An 18387-nucleotide genomic window follows, 5' to 3' on the forward strand; every position below is an offset into this window, starting at 1 on the left:
AACAGAAATGAATGGATTCAGATTGATAAACATATAAAATAAGTGAGAGTACCTTCTCAATTTTGAAGGATTTGTTGAGGTCACTCTTGTTATAGAAATACACATGATCAATGGGGCTTTTGCCCACTGCAGCGAATCCCATTTCAACCACCTGTGAGAGGAAATATGTCAAATAATAAAGTTAAACTGTGAAGATGAAGGAAAAGATGTGTATTTTCTTATTTATACTTTTAAGACATACATAAACACCAAAGTCCTCAGCAGTCAGTCCGTTTCCTCCGCACTTGATTTCCTTTAACCTTTTCTCTAAATCTTCCTAAAGGGTTTTGGGAGGTAAGTGTTCAATCAGTAAATTATAAAGTCATAAAATAGACACAAAGGGAATATTAAATTGAATTAAATACTAAAATGAATACACACATTCATTATACAAAACATGAATTTACACTTATACATTGAAGCTAAATAAAAAAAAAAAAATTTTAATCCAAAATCTGACGTATGCACGGGTTAATGTACAATCAATGCTTCATATCTATGTATTAATTAAAAGGAGCTGTATAATTAACAGGAAAATTATCACACACACTCACACACTCTCTCACAAACACACTCTCACACACACACACTCTCACAAACACACTCTCTCACAAACACACTCTCACACACACACACTCTCACACACACACTCTCTCACAAACACACTCTCACACACACACACACTCTCACACACACACACACACACACACACACACAGTCTCACAAACACACACGCTCACTCACACACACAAACACGCACACACCACACACTCACACACCACACACTCACACACACACACACCACACACTCACACACCACACACTCACACACACACCCTTCAGGATGATACAAGAAGCGGTTTTGAACACATTGTCAGGGTTTGTTTTGCAATAATGGAAATATTTTTCCACTGAATGTCACGATAAACCAATCAGAATCAAGTATTCCAGAGAGTCGTGTAATACTGTCTACACAAGACACATCTTCTTAGGAAAGAACATTTCTGCAGAGATTAACACAGCAAAAAGGTAAATATCTTGCTATTATACATATGAACAAATCTTTGTACCGTTGGGCGGTTATCTTGTACCTTTAATTGTTCTGTTAATTCTCGCTTCAGACGGGCATCTCCCACAAACTTTGGCAGTTCTCTGCAGACAATTTTCTTTAGGATGCGTTGAGCCTGTTCCATGTTCTTTTGTCTGACAGGGTCAGAGTAGTTCAGGATCTCTTCAAAGATGCCATCTGTAAGAATGGTTGGGGTGGAGAACAGGTTACTCATAATTTGGACTAAAATATTCTTCCTTTGTTGTCTTGATTATAAAAGTGGTCATACTGTAAGTACACAATAGCACATGTGTAGAGTAGAGCCAATAAAACGAGTAGATATCCTCTGACTCCTGATATTCCAAAGTTTTCCTTCCCTTTCTCTTATTTCTTCTTTTCTTTCTGTGCTACTTTTCTGTCAACTGTCATTTCTATCCAGTCATCGTACCTGTGAATTCAGTGTAGTGTGCCATATCATCTATGGATTCTGAGATTGTGCATTCGGGTCTCAGCTTGCCATCAGCCTCTATGAGGGCTTCAGTGATCCTAATGTACAAAGAGAAACAAACATGAACCTATAAATAACTCCATTAAACCAAGAGAAATATCAGGACCCATATTCACAAAGATTTTTATCTTACCACTAGAAGTTCTCCAAAGAGTTTCTAGCTAAGAGAAGGTGGATTTGATCATAGATGACGTCACATTTTATAAGCGCGCTCTTTTAAATTGCCCAAAGTAATATGTGTACAGAAAAGAGTTATTGAGAGATTGACAGATAGTGGAATATATTTAACAAATGTAAAATGTTTGTGAATGCCGCCTTTATTTCCCTGCAGTGATCAATAACAGTTGCATGTGGCCAGAGAACACGCGTGTTGTTAAAACCTTAATCTCCGTGTAATTGGGTTGTTTTGATTCGTGGAGTTGCATCTCTAACTAACTTTGCAATAATAAAAACACCGTCACGATTCAGACAATAACTTTTTTTAAAGTCTATTTAAATATTAATATTTTTAAAATTAAAATGTTATATTATTAAAATGCATAGACTGAAAGGGGCCTGGGTAGCGAGTGTTGACGCTGACTATCACCGCTGGATTCACAAATTTGACTTCAGGGCGTGCTGAGTGACTCCAGTCAGGTCTCCTAAGCAACCAAATTGGCCTGGTTGCTAGGGAGGGTAGAGTCACATGGGGTATCCTCCTCGTGGTCACTATAATGTGGTTCTCGCGCTCGGTGGGGCGTGTGGTGAGTTGTGCGTGGATGCCGTGGAGAATAGCGTGAAGCCTCCACATGAGCGGCTGTGGCTCAGTTGGTAGAGCGGGTCGGCTGCTAATCTCAGGGTTGGTGGTTCGAATCCCGGCCTACATGACTCCACATGCCAAAGTGTCCTTGGGCAAGGCACTGAACCCCAAGTTGCTCGCAATGGCAGGCTAGCACCTTACATAGCAGCTCTGCCGCCATTGGTGTGTGTGTGTGAGAATGTGTCACAGTGTAAAGCACTTTGAATACCGTTAAGGCTTAAAAAGGCGCTATATAAGTGCAGACCATTTCCCATGAGCTAGGTCTCCGCGGTAACACACTCAAGTCACGTGATATGATGCGCAGATTGACGGTCTCAGACACGGAGGCACAGAGATTCTTCCTCCACCACCTGGATTGAGGCGAGTCACTACGCCACCACGAGGACTTGGAGCACATTGGGAATTCCAAACTGGGGAAAACTTTTTAAAATAATAATGTCACAATAATATTCTAAAACATTGTTTTTAAAGTATCTTGAAGACAGAAGATGCTTCGGATCATTTGTGAGTGAATAGATGATTTCTAAGCTGTCGTGGGTTTAGGAGCTACTACTGAATTACTCTTAGATACTTTTTAGAAGTTGCTCCTTATTATAGTAGCCTTAATATTTGATTTTGAATACAGGCCTAGATCTATACAAACACACATAAATAAATGTTTTGACCCATTTCAGTGACGTCATATTTGTGACCATCATCGGGAATAAACAATGGCAGTGAATGGAAAAACACCTGAGAAATGATATTAAGAAAAATGGCTTTTGATCCATGCCAAATTCTAGGAAAGGTGTATACTGATCTTAAATCAGAACCAAATTTGACTTTCACTGCATTAAAATCAATTTAATCCACGATATATCACCGTACGCCGCCAAGTATGACGAGTGACCGGCGTAACCATAAACATCTTTCAGAAAGAAGTTACAAATGTTTCTGATCTGATTTGGGCAAAATATTACAAAGTGTCTGTATGAAATTGCTGCTTTTAACTCATAAAGAATGCACAGAAAGCATCTGAGGCACGTCAGTGTCCATGAATAACATGATTACATTCTAGTCTTGTGGTGTGAATAAAGTCTGTCCTTCATAATCTTACAATGTGCTTTTTATTGACATTAGTATATGTACATTAAACATATATTATAGTGCTTTTTAATTATTACAATGTGTAACAATTCTGACATATATAGAGTCTGGGTGTTATTAATTTTATGTCCTTTGTGCATTTCCAGTTTAACTGTGTCAGACTCGATGATGCTTTTCATACGTATAATTGACACGTGTACAGATAACTGACATGTCTGAATATATGAGCAATTATTATTGTGTTGTGTAAGTATGTGTACATTTGATATGTAATTTGTGTTGTGTAAATATGTTGTCTATTGTAATTGGTATAAGTCTCGTCACTGTCATGCACACAAGACTTTCACCCACTGTTGCACTTTTGTATACAGTCATGTGACAATAAAGTGATTTGATTTTGATTTGAGCGTGTTTTATCCCTGTTCCCTTCATCGCTGCTTCAATTTAGCTAAATTAAGCCACGTCACTTGAAAGATAAAACTTAATTGAAAGAAAAATAACATTTTCATCCGCGACGAAATAGTGACGTCACATGATACAGGTCAATAGATCTGCTCTTTCGGACACAAAACCCACATGACATCAATGATGTAGCCGGTCTTGTGCTGGAGGGCCCGGCGGTGCAGAGTGTATCGGGTGTAAAACATGTCGTAAATTGTATCTGCCACCTGTGAGAGAAACAAACGATGAACTAGAGCACAGACCGAGACATAAAGGCATGTAATATATTAATTACAGAATGTACATTTAAAAGTGTCAATAAAAATAACAACAAAAACACTTTATTCAAGATAGTAAGTTTATATAAAACAGGCATGTTTTTTTATCCATGATATCTGTAAGAGAAATTCTATTATTTTGAAAGGACATTTACGGTAATCAAGGCACCAAGTGGATTACGAGGAAGCAAGTAATCTGTTCACCTGTTCTGGTTTGGGTACTGAGAGGGGGTGAAAGGGGGAAGTCTCATTTTTTGCTGAATGCTGTTTTCACGTTTGGTTTACTCATTTCTAATTGCTGTTTATGCCTTTTGACACAACTTCTTATGCCAGTAACGCAATTATGGGATGTATTGGATCTTGTTTGTGTTAAGTGCAAATAAATCTGGAATCCGTGATCATTAATCGTGTCTGGCAAGTTATTCCCCTACTCAGCCTCTCGGCGGCAAAAATTGAGCTTCAGATTGCCGCCTACAATATCAATTCAAAATGAAATGTTTTCGCATGCGGAATATGGCAACGAAATAATGTAATTTTGTGTTGCATATCCCCGTGACCAAAATACAAAGCTTTGTGGCCACTGCAGGACAACCCAGACAAGCTGAAGCGCTCCTGATTTTTATATAAGTAAAAATGAAAATGTGATTCATGTACCTTGTCCCTGAAGCAGATAGATTGTTCTTTCTTCCCTCCTATTTCCACCTCACACACTCGTGCAGATTTCAGCAGACGCTGAAGATCAAAATTGTTTGGAATGCCGAGGTAGTGACAGTCTCTGTAAAATAATAAAACAACGTAGAGCAATACATCAAAAGTTGTGCCACATTTACAGAGTAACAACAATTTCATTATCTTCAACTATTCAATCTTAGCCTGCTCTCATGCTGGGGAAAATATTTCTGCTCAAATCTAAGATTCAGATACCAACATAGCAGAACGTTTAAGTGCATTGAATTCACATTAATAATTAATTAGCAGTAGACAAATTAATTAATAAAAAAAAGCAAAGTTATTTTGCTAATAAATTTGAGAGGCATGCTCCAAAATTAGTCAAAGGACATTTCAAGCAAGACTCATTGTGCCAATCGTCATTTTTAAATGTGTTTTTTTTTATTTTATTTTTTTACCTCCATCTCTAGGGCTGCATACACTGGAAATCCCACTATAATAATAATAACTAGACAGGTACATTTCCAGAAGAAAATGTGAGTGGTGCTTGCAATGGCAAAATGTATCACTAAGGGCATCAGTACACTGCCCCAAGTGAAACGAGCCTACACGCACTTCTGTAAGATGTTCAAGTGCTGAGATACTACGGTTGCTAGGGAGTTACATGTAGCTGCCAGACTGTTTCCAGGGTAATAATTAAAAAGGCTGATATCTATTCCATGTCAAATGAGCCCATCCTGTGTCTTAATGATGATCTAGTGCATAGATGGGTAATAAAATCTGGTTGCTAGGGTGTTCCATATGGTTGCTAGGATGTTACCAAGGTGATAATATAAAGACTGCTTGACAGCCGAAGTCAAAATAACAAATCCCTATGTGTGTATGATGTTCTTAGGTAGAGAGATGAATGAAGCATGTTGCTATATGGTTGCTAGGGTGCACTAAATGGTTGCTAGGGCATGGATAGGCAGTTGGAAATGTGATACTTCAGGAAAGCTTGCCAACCTGAGTCCAATGAGCCAACCCAAAAGTAAAAAAAAAAAAAAAAAAATTCCTTTAAAATACTAATTACCTCACAAAATAGTCCCATTTGTCCACATCAATGCCATTCCGTTTATTTGCCACAATCTCATACAGGAAAGATTTCTCATGCAAGACAAAAAAATGTCATACTTTTGTGGAAAGACGAACTGTTCCTTAACTTAAACACTATATCCTGATTGGCACTGGTTGCAATAGCACCCTAAATACATTTTTACCTGATCTAGAGTTTTGACTCCCTGAATTAATTTCTCAATAAAGGGAAGATCCTCCTCTGGATTCAATCCATAGTTTCCCATCACTTCTCTCAGTCCATTCTGATCAACCATGTGCTGAAACATCTGAATCGACGCCTCCTCATGCTTGAGAAGATGGACATTAACATCAGTATAATAATACTGTACACACAGCCACAAATGATTATAAACTACAACATTGCTTAGTTCTAATTTTCTATTCCATTTTTCACTTTGATTCTAATTTGATCCGGAAGTGATTTGGAAGATGGTGTTTAAATCATGGATAGTTTGAAGTCAAGGTACTATTGATTTAAAATATTCCAACATGGATTTTGGTCCTGCCTAAAATCGGGGGCACCTGTCTCTTTGGTGGTCCCATCATGTCATTTCATCTCATTTCATCCCATCAGTCTCTAAACTTTGAAATATATTCAAAAGATTTGGTTGAGGCAGTAGATAGCAGGTACATGTCTGTACGTGACGCAAGTTATTTTGAATGGATTTAAATTGTGCACAATGTACATTCACTTCCTGTATATTCTCTACTCTTATATTTATGAAGGCCTGGGGAAAGTGTCTTCTGTTATTTTGATCGAACCGGTAACCTTTTGGAAAGGAGGCTGTGGAACTTTTGAACAAAAAAATACTATTTTTGCTCAAAACATTTATTTATACTGCCTTAGAATGATCAAATAGTAACTGCACTAAATGTTAAAAGAGGTGTAAAACAATCATCAATCAGTGTATGTAGTGGTGGTGTTAAATTCTTTGGGCTCCAGAAATTAGGGGGACATAATCAAAATGTTGATCAAAATAATTCTTGTCAGTTTAATATTTACCAGAAAGAAAAAGGGAGAAACAAAAACTTTTGGAATTGGTTGGTTTATTCAGTTAGTTACATGGTGATTTTGAGTTTTGTTTCTGTCACATGTTTTTTAAAAGACAAAAAAACTCTTTATGCAGTGAGTGAGAATAAAGCTGAATTAAGAGTGTGTCTTGTTTCATTTAGTTTCAAATGCTGTTTCATTCAATGCAGAACTGATTATTGTGAGTTACTTTTGTGAAAAATCTTTTCATCTACACACTGTTGCACACTGACAATAAATACAAGTGTATTTGTATATGTATCTGTACTAGAGAGTTATGATGCTTACCTTCCACTCGTAACCTGTCAGACAAAAACAGATTTTAGAGATTATTTAAGACATGTTGAATGTATTATCCTACAACCAAGGATTCTTTAACTATTTGGGACTGAAGCCACAATCATTCAGAAGGACTCCCTCATTCACATTTTTTTCAATTTTCTTAGCATGATTGTTAGAAATATATTGCCAAAGCTGCATAATAGTAATTAAACAAACTGATTTCAATGATTTCCTCCCTAAGGGAAAGAAAATAGTTTACTAATAGGTCTGAGGATCTGAAGTGGGACACCCACATAGACTCCGTGGACATTGTGAAGAAGACTCCGCAGAGATTCAAGTTCAAGTTCTTTTATTTATATAGCACATTTAAAAACAACATCAAGGCTGACCAAAGTGCTGTACAACACAAGATTAAAAAGCACACAACGATTTAAGACCAGGACATTACATACTATTAAAACCAGTGAAAAGAGACGAGTCTTAAGAGATTTAAAAACAGATAATGAAGGTGACAATCTGATACTGATCCTGGCAAACTATTCCTTAAAATAGCACCAACAACGAAAAGGCTCTCCCTCCTCTACGCTTCAGCCTCGAATGTGGGACATCCAGGATTAAGAACAGTTTTTACCCTCAGGACATTTTCCTCATGAACAATTAAACTGCCTTCAGGACTCCCATAGTGCAATAATGTAAATAAATATCTCATGTGCATATGTAAATTCACTCATATTTAATCCAATAATCCAATCCCTACCTTACACAGATATTACCTCTTGTACATGTACATGTGCCATTCTATGTTATATGTCCTATTTTTATTTTTTTGTATGTTTATTTATACTCTTGTTTTTATTCTGTCTCACTGTGAAGTTCTGTGTGCACTTGCCTGCTTATGTGCAAGAGCACAATTGCCAATAAATCTAATTCCTATTCTGATTCTAATAATTATTGCTTGCGTGTACATCCAGCTGACCACGAACACTGACATCAGTTAAGTAAGAAAGGCACTTACCAGGACGGGCTTGAGGGATGAACATGCCATCAAACAAATGAGAGAACGGACCGTGACCTTAAAGGAGAGTAAGTTGATATGTTAATTTGCATGTTAAAAGATTTTTATTTTTATAAATACAATAAAAAAATAAAATGATAGAAATTTGTTTTTTGGGGGAAAGGCTAAAGATATCTTGTGCAGCTGGTGAACTTCATTCTAAAATCAGGGATGTTTAAGTTGAACTTTGTTCTGACATTTAATGCATAACATGTAAAACTAATAGAAAATAATCTAAAGTACTTCTGAATACAAAGAAATACACACTTGTGTGATGTGTCAGACTGTGCTCAATTATATATTGTTGATCTTGCAATGTGGTCATTTCTACATATAAAATCTGTTTAATTAAAAATATGAATCCCTTCCTTCCCTACAATAACCACTTATCTTCACTTGATGTTACTGAAGCTACAAACACACCTTTCTATACCTTGATAGTGTCTGATCTCTGAACTCCAGGCCAGCACATGTCACACCCTCTAGCCCCAAGCTGTCATAGACACTCTATGACCATTGCACTGAGCTCAGGGTTGCGGAGAGGAAGTGGCACAAGTCAAAAGACCCTGCTGACCTGAGAAAGTATCAATCTCCCCCACTTTTCTCTTTCTCTTCTAGTGTTCCTGCTGCCAAGGTTGCCTATTACCAGAAGAAGATCAGTAATTCAGCAGATTCAAGGAACTGTTTTCAACTTTATCTTGATCCAGTCCTGCCCACCATTTCTCTGTCAGCTAATGACTTTGACATTTTTTTTCACTGACAAGATGGTGACCATCACCAGCCAGTTCTCTACACCACATACCCACAACTGCTCTCTTCCCACATCCCATCCTCTGTTCTCCTCTTTCTGAGACTGAGATCTCCAAAGTTCTTCTTTCCAACCGTTCTACCACATATCAGTGGCTCGGCTCAGCGACGTGGCTGGGAGGACCAATTTAAATCACGCCATGCGCTGAGCCGTGTACGTGTTCCACTGACACAGGAGCAGGCAGGTATTTTACATGCAAAGGCGACCAGCTGTGTCAGACTGCATGTACCCTTCCCCAATGCCCCATAAAAGTCTTCAAAATCCTTCTGGTTACTCTAAACAGGGGAACAAGCCAATGCTTGCCGATCCGGGAACTCTTTTCTCTCTATGTTTCTCCACATAGAGTAACGAATGGCTGGGGCCCTTACACGCACCGAGGGAAGGGGGTCGTACCCAGTTTCCTTTTCTTTCAGGGAGAAAAGACCTTGTGGAGGCCACACCTGCCCAAAAGGGGGAGGTAAGGGTGGCAAATACATCACATGGGTTTTTAGGCAACATGTGGAAAGTGGCGCGGTGGTAGATCCAGCCTCAAGGAGGGGGGAGTTGCTACATTACGGTGACCGGAGGGCTGCTGGGACTGCCTAAGGGAGATGCAGATCCACTTGTAAGGGGACCGTACCGCAGAAAATACACACGGGATGGGGTCTACGCAGAAGTCCTGGCCTATGGAGCACCTATTCCAGTGCAGAGTAGATTAAGTACCCACAGTGGATTTGGTCGGCGTGTTCCTCCACTGAACTGCAGACCCAAAGGGCTAGGGAGGAGTCATCCAGGGATCTGAATGAGTAGGATCTCCTGGGAGAGAAAGCGCACAATTTTACCTCGGCCGAGGGAAAGGGCGCCAGGTGCAAGCGATCCACCCGGTCAGTCCGTCAGCATGTTACCGAGTTCTACCAGCTCGGACCTGAGAAAACACAGGACGATACTGACTCAACCCGGAGATTGTAGAATCTCGCAAAGGTATTAAGTGTTGCCCAACCCGCTGCTCTACATTCTGCCAGGGAGGTGCCTCTGGCCAGTGCCCACGAGGACACCACACTCCTTGTTGAGTGTGCTCGGACCCGCAAGGGGGAGGACACGGCCTGGGTGTGATAGGCCAATGAAATGGCATCCACGATCAAGTGGGAAAGCCTCTGTTTGGAAAAAGCGTTCCCTTTCCGCTGTCCGCCAAAGCAGGCAAAGAGCTGCTCAGAACATCTAAAGCTCTGTGTGCGGTCCAAGTAGGTATGCAAAGCACGTATTGGACACAGCAACAAAGGGGCTGGGTCTGCCTCCTCCCGTGGCCGCGCTTGCAGGTTCACTACCTGATCTCTAAAGGGCGTGGTAGGAACCTTGGGCACGTAGCCCGGCCGCGGTCTTAGGATCACATGTGTGTCTGCCGGACCAAACTCCAGGCAAGTGTCGCTAACAGAGCGACAGGGTGCATCCCGAGGCTCTAGTGCTGAGAAAATACTCGAAGCACTTACCTTGCTCCTCACACCCGGTAGGGAGCAGGTTAGTGACTGAGGAGGAGGTGTCCTCTAGACTCCTGGAGGCTGGGGAACAGTCGAGGTGCTGAAGGCAGGGGGTCCACGTCCAGCATGCCGGGACTGTTGAGATCTGAGTGCCGTGAGAACGTGGGTACCGCAGCCCTGTCTGGGGGGGGCGGCAAATGAAATAACTTCAACAAAAGATTCTTCTCCCGGCCCTCCTCCGGGGGACAGAGTGGTCTTCTTACCAGCTCCAGATCTAACGTCTCAGTTTCTGGGTTGGACGTCTCAGGAGTGCCTGGACCCTTCCGGGTCCTCGAGGGGGTCCGTGAGACTGGGGCGTCTGCTTCCTGCGGGGTGCTCGACGCGGGAGCTGAGAGCTGGGCAGAGCAGGGTGTTTCTTAGCCACAGGAGGACGCCCTCGGCGAGCAGACGGGGCATGGCCCATGGCAGCATGCTTTGGGCAGGGCAGGATGTGAGAGATGGTCTGTGAGAGATGGTCTCCGTCTGTTTCTTCACCACAGAGAACAGCTGGGCGAAGTCCTCTGGTGTCGCCGAAGAGGCCGAACTGGGAGACAGCGGCGTTGAGAAAGCGAGCTTTGTCGGTCTCACGCATCTCGACAAAGTTCAGCCACAGATAACATTCCTGGACCACGAGCTTGGCCATCGCCTGCCCAAGTGACTACGCTGTGATATTCGTGGCTCTGAGGGTGAGGTCGGTCGCTGAGCGCAGTTCCTGCAACACATTGGGATCAGGGCTACCCCCGTGCAGATCTTTCAGTGCCATGGCGTGCAGGGCAGAAGCAGCATGTCCGGCGGCGCTTGTAGGCTTTGGCGGTCAATGAAGACGTCGTCCTACAGGCCTTGAAGGGGAGCACAGGGCGACCCCGCCAGGTGTTAGGGTTTCTGGGGCTGTGAGCGGTGTCCAGACCCCAGGAACCAGTCATCCAACCGCGATGGCTGTGGGGAGGACGGAGGGTTCCAGTCCAACCCCACACTGGTGGCCCGGGAAAGCATGTCGGTCATCTGAGCATCAGCCTCATTCATGGGCGTGCTGGCCCGAAGGATTGCCCCTGGTTCGACTTGGTCCTCTGGTAAGATTATAGTGGTATCACCTCTGCTTTTAAATTACAATCCTGAGCAGCTTCCTGCCTGTGACTTGTTGATATGACACCAACTGAGCTTTAAAGAGCAACATGCAGGTTGGACACCCCTATATAGCATAGTGTATGTTGATGATAAAACAACTAGATTTTCTGAACTGGAGTAATATATATTTAGCCATTAACGATATTTTGAGATAAATTGTGATAAAATAACTTCCGCGTCTATAAAGCACTAACCGGAAGTGACGATGGGCGAGGGAGTCTGGTCAAGTTCAAGCTCAGGTTCCAATGGATGCGAATGAAGAAACCGAGTTCTCCGGTGTGGACGAACATGCCTATGATGGCCCACAGGCCTATAATTATGAGCAAATTAAGAGTTAAAATAATGAAAAGTAAGACTTACTCTGCTAAGTCGTCGTTTTCGTTGCACAGAAAGTCTGCTAACGTTAGCACTTGGTCCTCCAGTCCCGCCCGCGCCAAAATCCGGTGTACACTTTGACGGTGGACTTGATTCCATCGAGTGCACCGAGGGAACAGCATCAGTAATCAGCCTCACGTGGTCCTTACTCCGAAATCCCATCCGAGACTCCAACAAATCTCCAGGTCGATAATTCTCCGGAGTGAAATGTGCGCCACAAACGAACGAGTGTGTGGTAACAGACGCGGCAGTGAAGTCTGCTCTCTTCACCTGCACAAAACGCACTCAAGACCGAAAAGCCTTGTTTTTTGTAGAAGGAAAATGATGGACACGATGTCCTGACAGGCTGGAATTCGTGCAACCAGCACAAACACAATAATTTACCATTATGGCTTCTCTAAAACTTTCTGTACTGCTCTAACTACATCAACACCCACAATGAGAGCTGACCGCGAGCTCTTTTGTTTGCCTCGCCCTACGTCATATGACGCGTTGATAGCGGGAAAGGCGTATTCCAGAGCCTAGCACATTTTCATCAAAATCTATACATCAAATGAGATTTCATTAGTAATTTCTACATATGTGTTTTTAAAAGACCTCTGCAGACAATATAAAGTATTAATTCAGTTATAAATTCAACCTGCATGTTGCTCTTTAAAGAACAGAACTATCGAGGACTGTGTTAAAACTCAGTAAATCACATACACGGAAAAAGGAGCCTTGGAAATGTATAGCTCTTTGTTTGAATGGCTCTTTTGGATTTTGATTATTCTCTTTTAAAATAAGTCCCTTCATTTGGGTCCAAAGCCTGTGTTTCAGTCCCTGTTTACACCTGAGATTAAGATGCTTGTCAGGTGATCCAAACACAGGGCTGAAGTGGGATTTATATTCAGCCCTGGAATTTCATGTCCTTCGCTATAATAAGGAACGCAAATCTGATCCATTAAATACCACATGATACGACGGTCGGCACCTGTTATGTGACAGAAGTTTATTCATCAACATGTGAACCTGCCAGCCCATTTTTGACCTGCCCAACGAGAATTCCCACGATCCCCCGATTAGCCACTCTGGCCCTGCGATCACACATGGTCATGCGAGACTAGGGCTGGGAATTAACACAGATTCCCGATTCGATTCCGATTTACAAGCTATCGATTCAGTTTGAATCAATTTGATATTGATTCTTACAGGTATATTTTGCTGACACATTAAATAAATGTGAATACAGTTTGTTTGTGGCACTCACCTAAATCATGGCACAGAGCAGCAATTTGGACACACAGGCTGTCTCGATTGGTGATGTTGAGCTCTGGCTGTTTCTCTTGTAGACTTTTCACCAGACATCCTGCTAAATACGCCACCCTTCAGTACACAAACAACACCTCTGTTTACTTAATTTATTGATTGAGGCTTGTTTGTATCATTACTGAATAAACACTGGGAAACGTTTTACTATGATCTGCTGTTCATTTAGCAAGTAATTCACTGGATAAAATTGGAACGTTTACAAGTAGCATTCTGTGATTAATTCTTGTCTCGAGGAGAGATTGGTTCATTTACAAAGTGTTTATTTATATAACTGCTCTATTTAAAACATGAAGAAGCTTTTGATTTGGGAAAAAAAAAATCACACTAGTCAAAAAATACTTGGGAATATTTACCCAAGTGAGTGTTCGAAGCGAGTGTGAGTGGCACCAGGGAAGACCAGATATTTTGCTCCCAGTTGTTTAATATGACGGAGTCTCTGAAACTGACGAGTATCGATGATCTTCACCAGCAGAGGATGAAGCTCAATTTGACCATGAATGGGGTCATTGAAAATCTGCAGGACACAAAAGGAAAACTTAGTTCATAAATGTGTTGTAAAAGGTTTTGATTGTTGTGTTTGATTTTATGAAATGTAAAGGATATCTATCTACTAGTGAAAATGCAATTACCGATGTCTAGAATTATGTATTTTACTAGTTGAAATGCCATATTTATATCAAGAATTGGCATTGCAAGAGTAATGACGTAATTTTTGATTTCAAGAATTTATGTTTTTACTAAAGTAAAATTCACTAGTAATTATTCCATTCCTGGTGTTATCATTTGAATTAGTTAAAATGTCATTGTTGATATCTTTAATTCACATCCTGCTCATGAAGAAATGTTGTGCAGGCTTGTGTAAATATGCAGTTACAGATATATATATATATAAAAAAAGGTTTTTAAAGATGACATTGAGCAATGACATTTTTTTTTATCAAGAATTAGTGTCATTACCTGTGTATATGTAATTACTGATATCAAAATGAATAAAAATGTTATTATCTCTAATTCACATCCTGCACATGATTTAATGTCCGAAAGACTTGAAATTCATGTCCTTTAAGGCAGGGGTTTCAACTTTTCAGGACATGTGCCCCCTCTTGTCTAAAATGAGCTCATGTTGCTTCTAAACTCTCTTGCTGAATGCTGATAATAAAAAACTGCAACCGCATTACAATTATATTTAAAATACAAACAGTAAATGAACATGCAACATACACACCATTACACAATACTATATGAATAGAAAAATATGCTTTAAATATGGGTTCTTCAGACTTCAGTGGACAAACATAAACTAGAATACAGAGGTTGGATCATCTTAACCTCTGGTTCACTTTACCCCGCTCTCCACTAAAGTTCTTATTATAAGTCCTCTAATAATGAGCTTACCTTCTTTTCTTCTGGAAGATTCAAGACATATTTCTCTTTGAGGTTTAGCAGATCTCCTTTGATCTTCTTTCTTTTCTCTATAATAAAAACATACAATTTTAGATCTTCAAAGTGAGAAATAAGTTGTTTTGGCTTCACAACTAAAGTTAATACAACTTGTATACATACTTGTTTCAGTTGAATTGAATTATATTGCTGGTCTTTATTAGGAGACAAACTCAGAAGAAGCTGTAGCACCTATTGTATTCATTAGTTTTCTTATTATCATTTGTCTAAGAAACACCTTTTTCCATCTGATTACTCTCATCCTGATGATTTAAAACCCCTCCTATTACAGTGGTCGCCATCTTGGATTAAGATGATTATTGTTTTTCCGCAGCAATTCCTTGAAATTTTGTCTGATTTGCCAAAACAGTGGCTCAAAATAATCTCCAGACTGAGCCGCACAGAGTAAACAACACTGAATTTAGTTTTTCGCCTATTTTGAGAAGTTACATAAACACAATGTTGACAAGGTTGGTGTGAAATTTGAGGCTGTATTTTGGAAACGCTTTGTCCTATCGAAACTTAACTTTGTATGCTTCATCAGGATCATGATCTGAGAGTACATGCAAAGTTTGGCAGTTTCAGCAATACCAGTTATTCCCATATCAGCCATAATGTCTCTCTGACATATATTATTTTATTAAAAAGTGATATATCTCTGGAATAAAATGTCTGATTTCAAAGATAATTGGTATGCATCATCAACATCATGTCCCAAGGATACCTGGGAAGTTTGGAGGCATTGCCACCTATAGTTCAAAAGATAAGACATGTGTGCTGACTCTATAAAGTTGGGACATTTTTCAGTTAATATTGGTGAATTGTTCGTCCTCGACTCCTCGTACCTGTGGGATCCATTCTTGGTCCCATCCTGTTTTCATTGTAAATGTTTCTATAGGGCCTATTTTTAAGAAAGCATGGTGTTTCTGTTCATTTTAATGCAGCCTTTGAAAATAGAAATAATACTCTAGAGACACTACTGGCTTGCCTAGAGGATTTAAAACTTGGATGGCCCTAAACTTTTTAAATCTCAATGAAAACAAAACTGAGATTTTTGTGTTTGTTTCCTCTGAGGTTGTTTCTTAATAATGTACATACAATAATACACCTGCGAGCTGCGAGTGTTGCTCAGTGACGCTGCTCGAACTTGAGGCAAAAACAGTGATTGGTGGCCATCGCAAAGACTGTCAAAATAACATTTATTTTGTGAATTTCATGATTTAAATAAAAATGAATATAAAATGATGTCTCATTTTGTTGGAGCAGGTCACAAATGTATCTTGTTTGGCTCAATTTGATTTCATAAACTTTTTAAAATTACTTCCATTCATATATTGAAGATATATTAACTTGATTTCATTTACACAATATAATATAATGTGTTTTCAGCGTAATTTATAAACATTTATAAAAGGTTTTTGTTTAAAACAACGCTCCCGCCTCGTAATATTGTGCATCACAACCTATCCTGACTTGATATAGAGCAGGGGTGCCCAATACGTCGATCGCGATCTACCAGTCCTTCGCAAAGGCAATGCTGGTAGATCGCACAAAATTTAAATGTACTTTCGTTAAATTTGAATAAAAATAAATATAATGTCTTTCCTTCTTTTAGTTTCTGTCTGACTTGTGTTACGTCCAGGGACGTATTCAAATGGTTGGTTTTAACAGTGTTTTCTTTAATGTGTTTTTGTGTGCTTTTTCGTGTGTTTCTTCCTCCGTTTTCCCTTTGGCTCCTCCTACTCCATCTCAGGTAGCTGATTGTCTTCAGCTGTGCCTGCTTACCAGCCCAGACAAAGGGAGCATAAAAGCAGAGAAGAAACGCCAGAGAGGGAGAAATGTTGCCACAAGAGCTTTCTCCAGAGCATTAGCTTTGTCCTGCCCAGCTTGTTGTAGCAGATTATAAATTAGTTGTTGAACACGATAACTGCCTAACGTTCTACTTTGGGTGTTGTATCTTTATCTTTGTTTGACTGTTGTAAGTGTCTAACCTGTGTTATTGGATGTTTATTTGGAAGCTGTAGGGAGGTGGGTGCCATTTTTGTTGTACTCTGTTTTTTTCCCTGTTTTGAGGCCAGGAAGGGAGCTAGAGTGTTATTTATTTTCTTTTCTTTGTAGAGTGATAAGAGGTTTACTACTACAGTTAGGTTTGTTTGTTTGTTATTTTGGCCTTGCCCTCTCCTGAAGCTATTGCTTCCCTTTTCTTGTTTACTCCCAATACCTTGTCCTTATTTTTGTAATAATAAAGACCTTAACAGTAATTTGTTTGATTGTGGTGCTGTGGCAGGGCTCAGACTAATGCTCTTTAAAACTTGTAGTCTTTGTTGCGTCCATTTATACCCCAAGACTTACTTTGGGACGTAACACTTGCACTTGACGAGTAAATATTGACCAGGCGAGGTTTTGTTTATTCAGTTGCCATGACAACTAGGTTTGGGCATAGGCACCTTCAAAGGACTTCTGAGAACAGAGCGCGAAATTTCGATGCTACTGCCCGGATTAGGCAAAACTGAATGATATCAACGTTGAACATTGTTATATATTTTTATTAATTTAGAAGTTGAATTCCATGTAGGGATACATGCAGTAGTCCCAACAAGCATTTTCTTATTTTAAATGAAACTGTTTTTTTTAGTTGGTAGATCTTATTGAGTTGTAGATCATCACACAAAAAAAGTGTGGGCACCCCTGATATATAGCATAAATCTGATTTGACATATATTTTACATTTTTTAGTTAATATTAAAAACCATTAAAAGTTTATTTTTTTTAAAACTTTTTTAAAACTTGTGATAAGATTATTTTATGTTTTTGTCATGAGATTAAGAAAGCATTCTAAAGAAATACAAAATAAAGTTAAATAACTCATAATAACAAAACAAACAAAAAAAAAAACATTTCTGTGTGTTTATCAGATATGTGCCAAACCTAAAATTAAATGTTTATAAAATAAGCTCCGTGATTCCGAGGTATTTTTGTGATGTTTTTCATACCGTGAAAATTTGATATTGTTCCATCCCTACAATTACCTGATTCATACAATACAGTTTTTAAACAATTATATCAGTTTATCCAATAATTTAGTCATTTTAGATTTAAAAGACAAATCTCTATTCTGGATTACATTCTATCATTGTTTAGAAATGTTTTTCTCTGTTAATTATTAGTGAGATATGAATGTTTCTGTTCTATTAATATTCTCACCAGTGATCCCCCATTTCTGTTCTAATGGATCTAGAGACGACTCGTAACAAACCTATTTTAAATAAATGATTTTCTTAAAACAATTTCAGAAGATAGAAAACTTTCTTCCCTTACCATCACTTTGATCAGAAAACCCTCTTAATGTTTGAACAAGTTCATCAAATGTTTCATTTGTTGTCTGGTCATGAGTGCGTTTCTTTCGTGTGGAGACGGCTCTTCTGGTTTCATCTGATTCAGACATCTTCTTTTTCAATGATCTGTAGTTGTCTTTTTGTCTGTAG

The 18387-nt window shown here is 39.6% G+C and overlaps 1 protein-coding gene across 1 annotated transcript in view; it reads right to left on the reverse strand.

Moving 5' to 3' along the window:
• LOC127651977 (uncharacterized) overlaps nucleotides 1-18387 on the reverse strand; it is a 38661-nt gene extending 20274 nt beyond the window's left edge. The window contains exons 1-14 of the mRNA XM_052138045.1: nucleotides 18221-18387; nucleotides 14858-14934; nucleotides 13816-13976; nucleotides 13401-13516; nucleotides 8273-8368; nucleotides 7303-7316; nucleotides 6128-6271; nucleotides 5941-6014; nucleotides 4854-4974; nucleotides 4057-4148; nucleotides 1536-1633; nucleotides 1131-1285; nucleotides 242-316; nucleotides 53-151 (exon numbers count right to left, since the gene is read on the reverse strand). Coding sequence (XP_051994005.1) covers nucleotides 53-151; nucleotides 242-316; nucleotides 1131-1285; nucleotides 1536-1633; nucleotides 4057-4148; nucleotides 4854-4974; nucleotides 5941-6014; nucleotides 6128-6271; nucleotides 7303-7316; nucleotides 8273-8368; nucleotides 13401-13516; nucleotides 13816-13976; nucleotides 14858-14934; nucleotides 18221-18347 — 1449 coding nt within the window. The 5' untranslated portion in view covers nucleotides 18348-18387. The remainder of the gene's footprint in view (nucleotides 1-52; nucleotides 152-241; nucleotides 317-1130; nucleotides 1286-1535; nucleotides 1634-4056; nucleotides 4149-4853; nucleotides 4975-5940; nucleotides 6015-6127; nucleotides 6272-7302; nucleotides 7317-8272; nucleotides 8369-13400; nucleotides 13517-13815; nucleotides 13977-14857; nucleotides 14935-18220) is intronic.

Source organism: Xyrauchen texanus, chromosome 11, assembly GCF_025860055.1.
Source record: "Xyrauchen texanus isolate HMW12.3.18 chromosome 11, RBS_HiC_50CHRs, whole genome shotgun sequence".
Classification (NCBI taxonomy): domain Eukaryota; kingdom Metazoa; phylum Chordata; class Actinopteri; order Cypriniformes; family Catostomidae; genus Xyrauchen; species Xyrauchen texanus.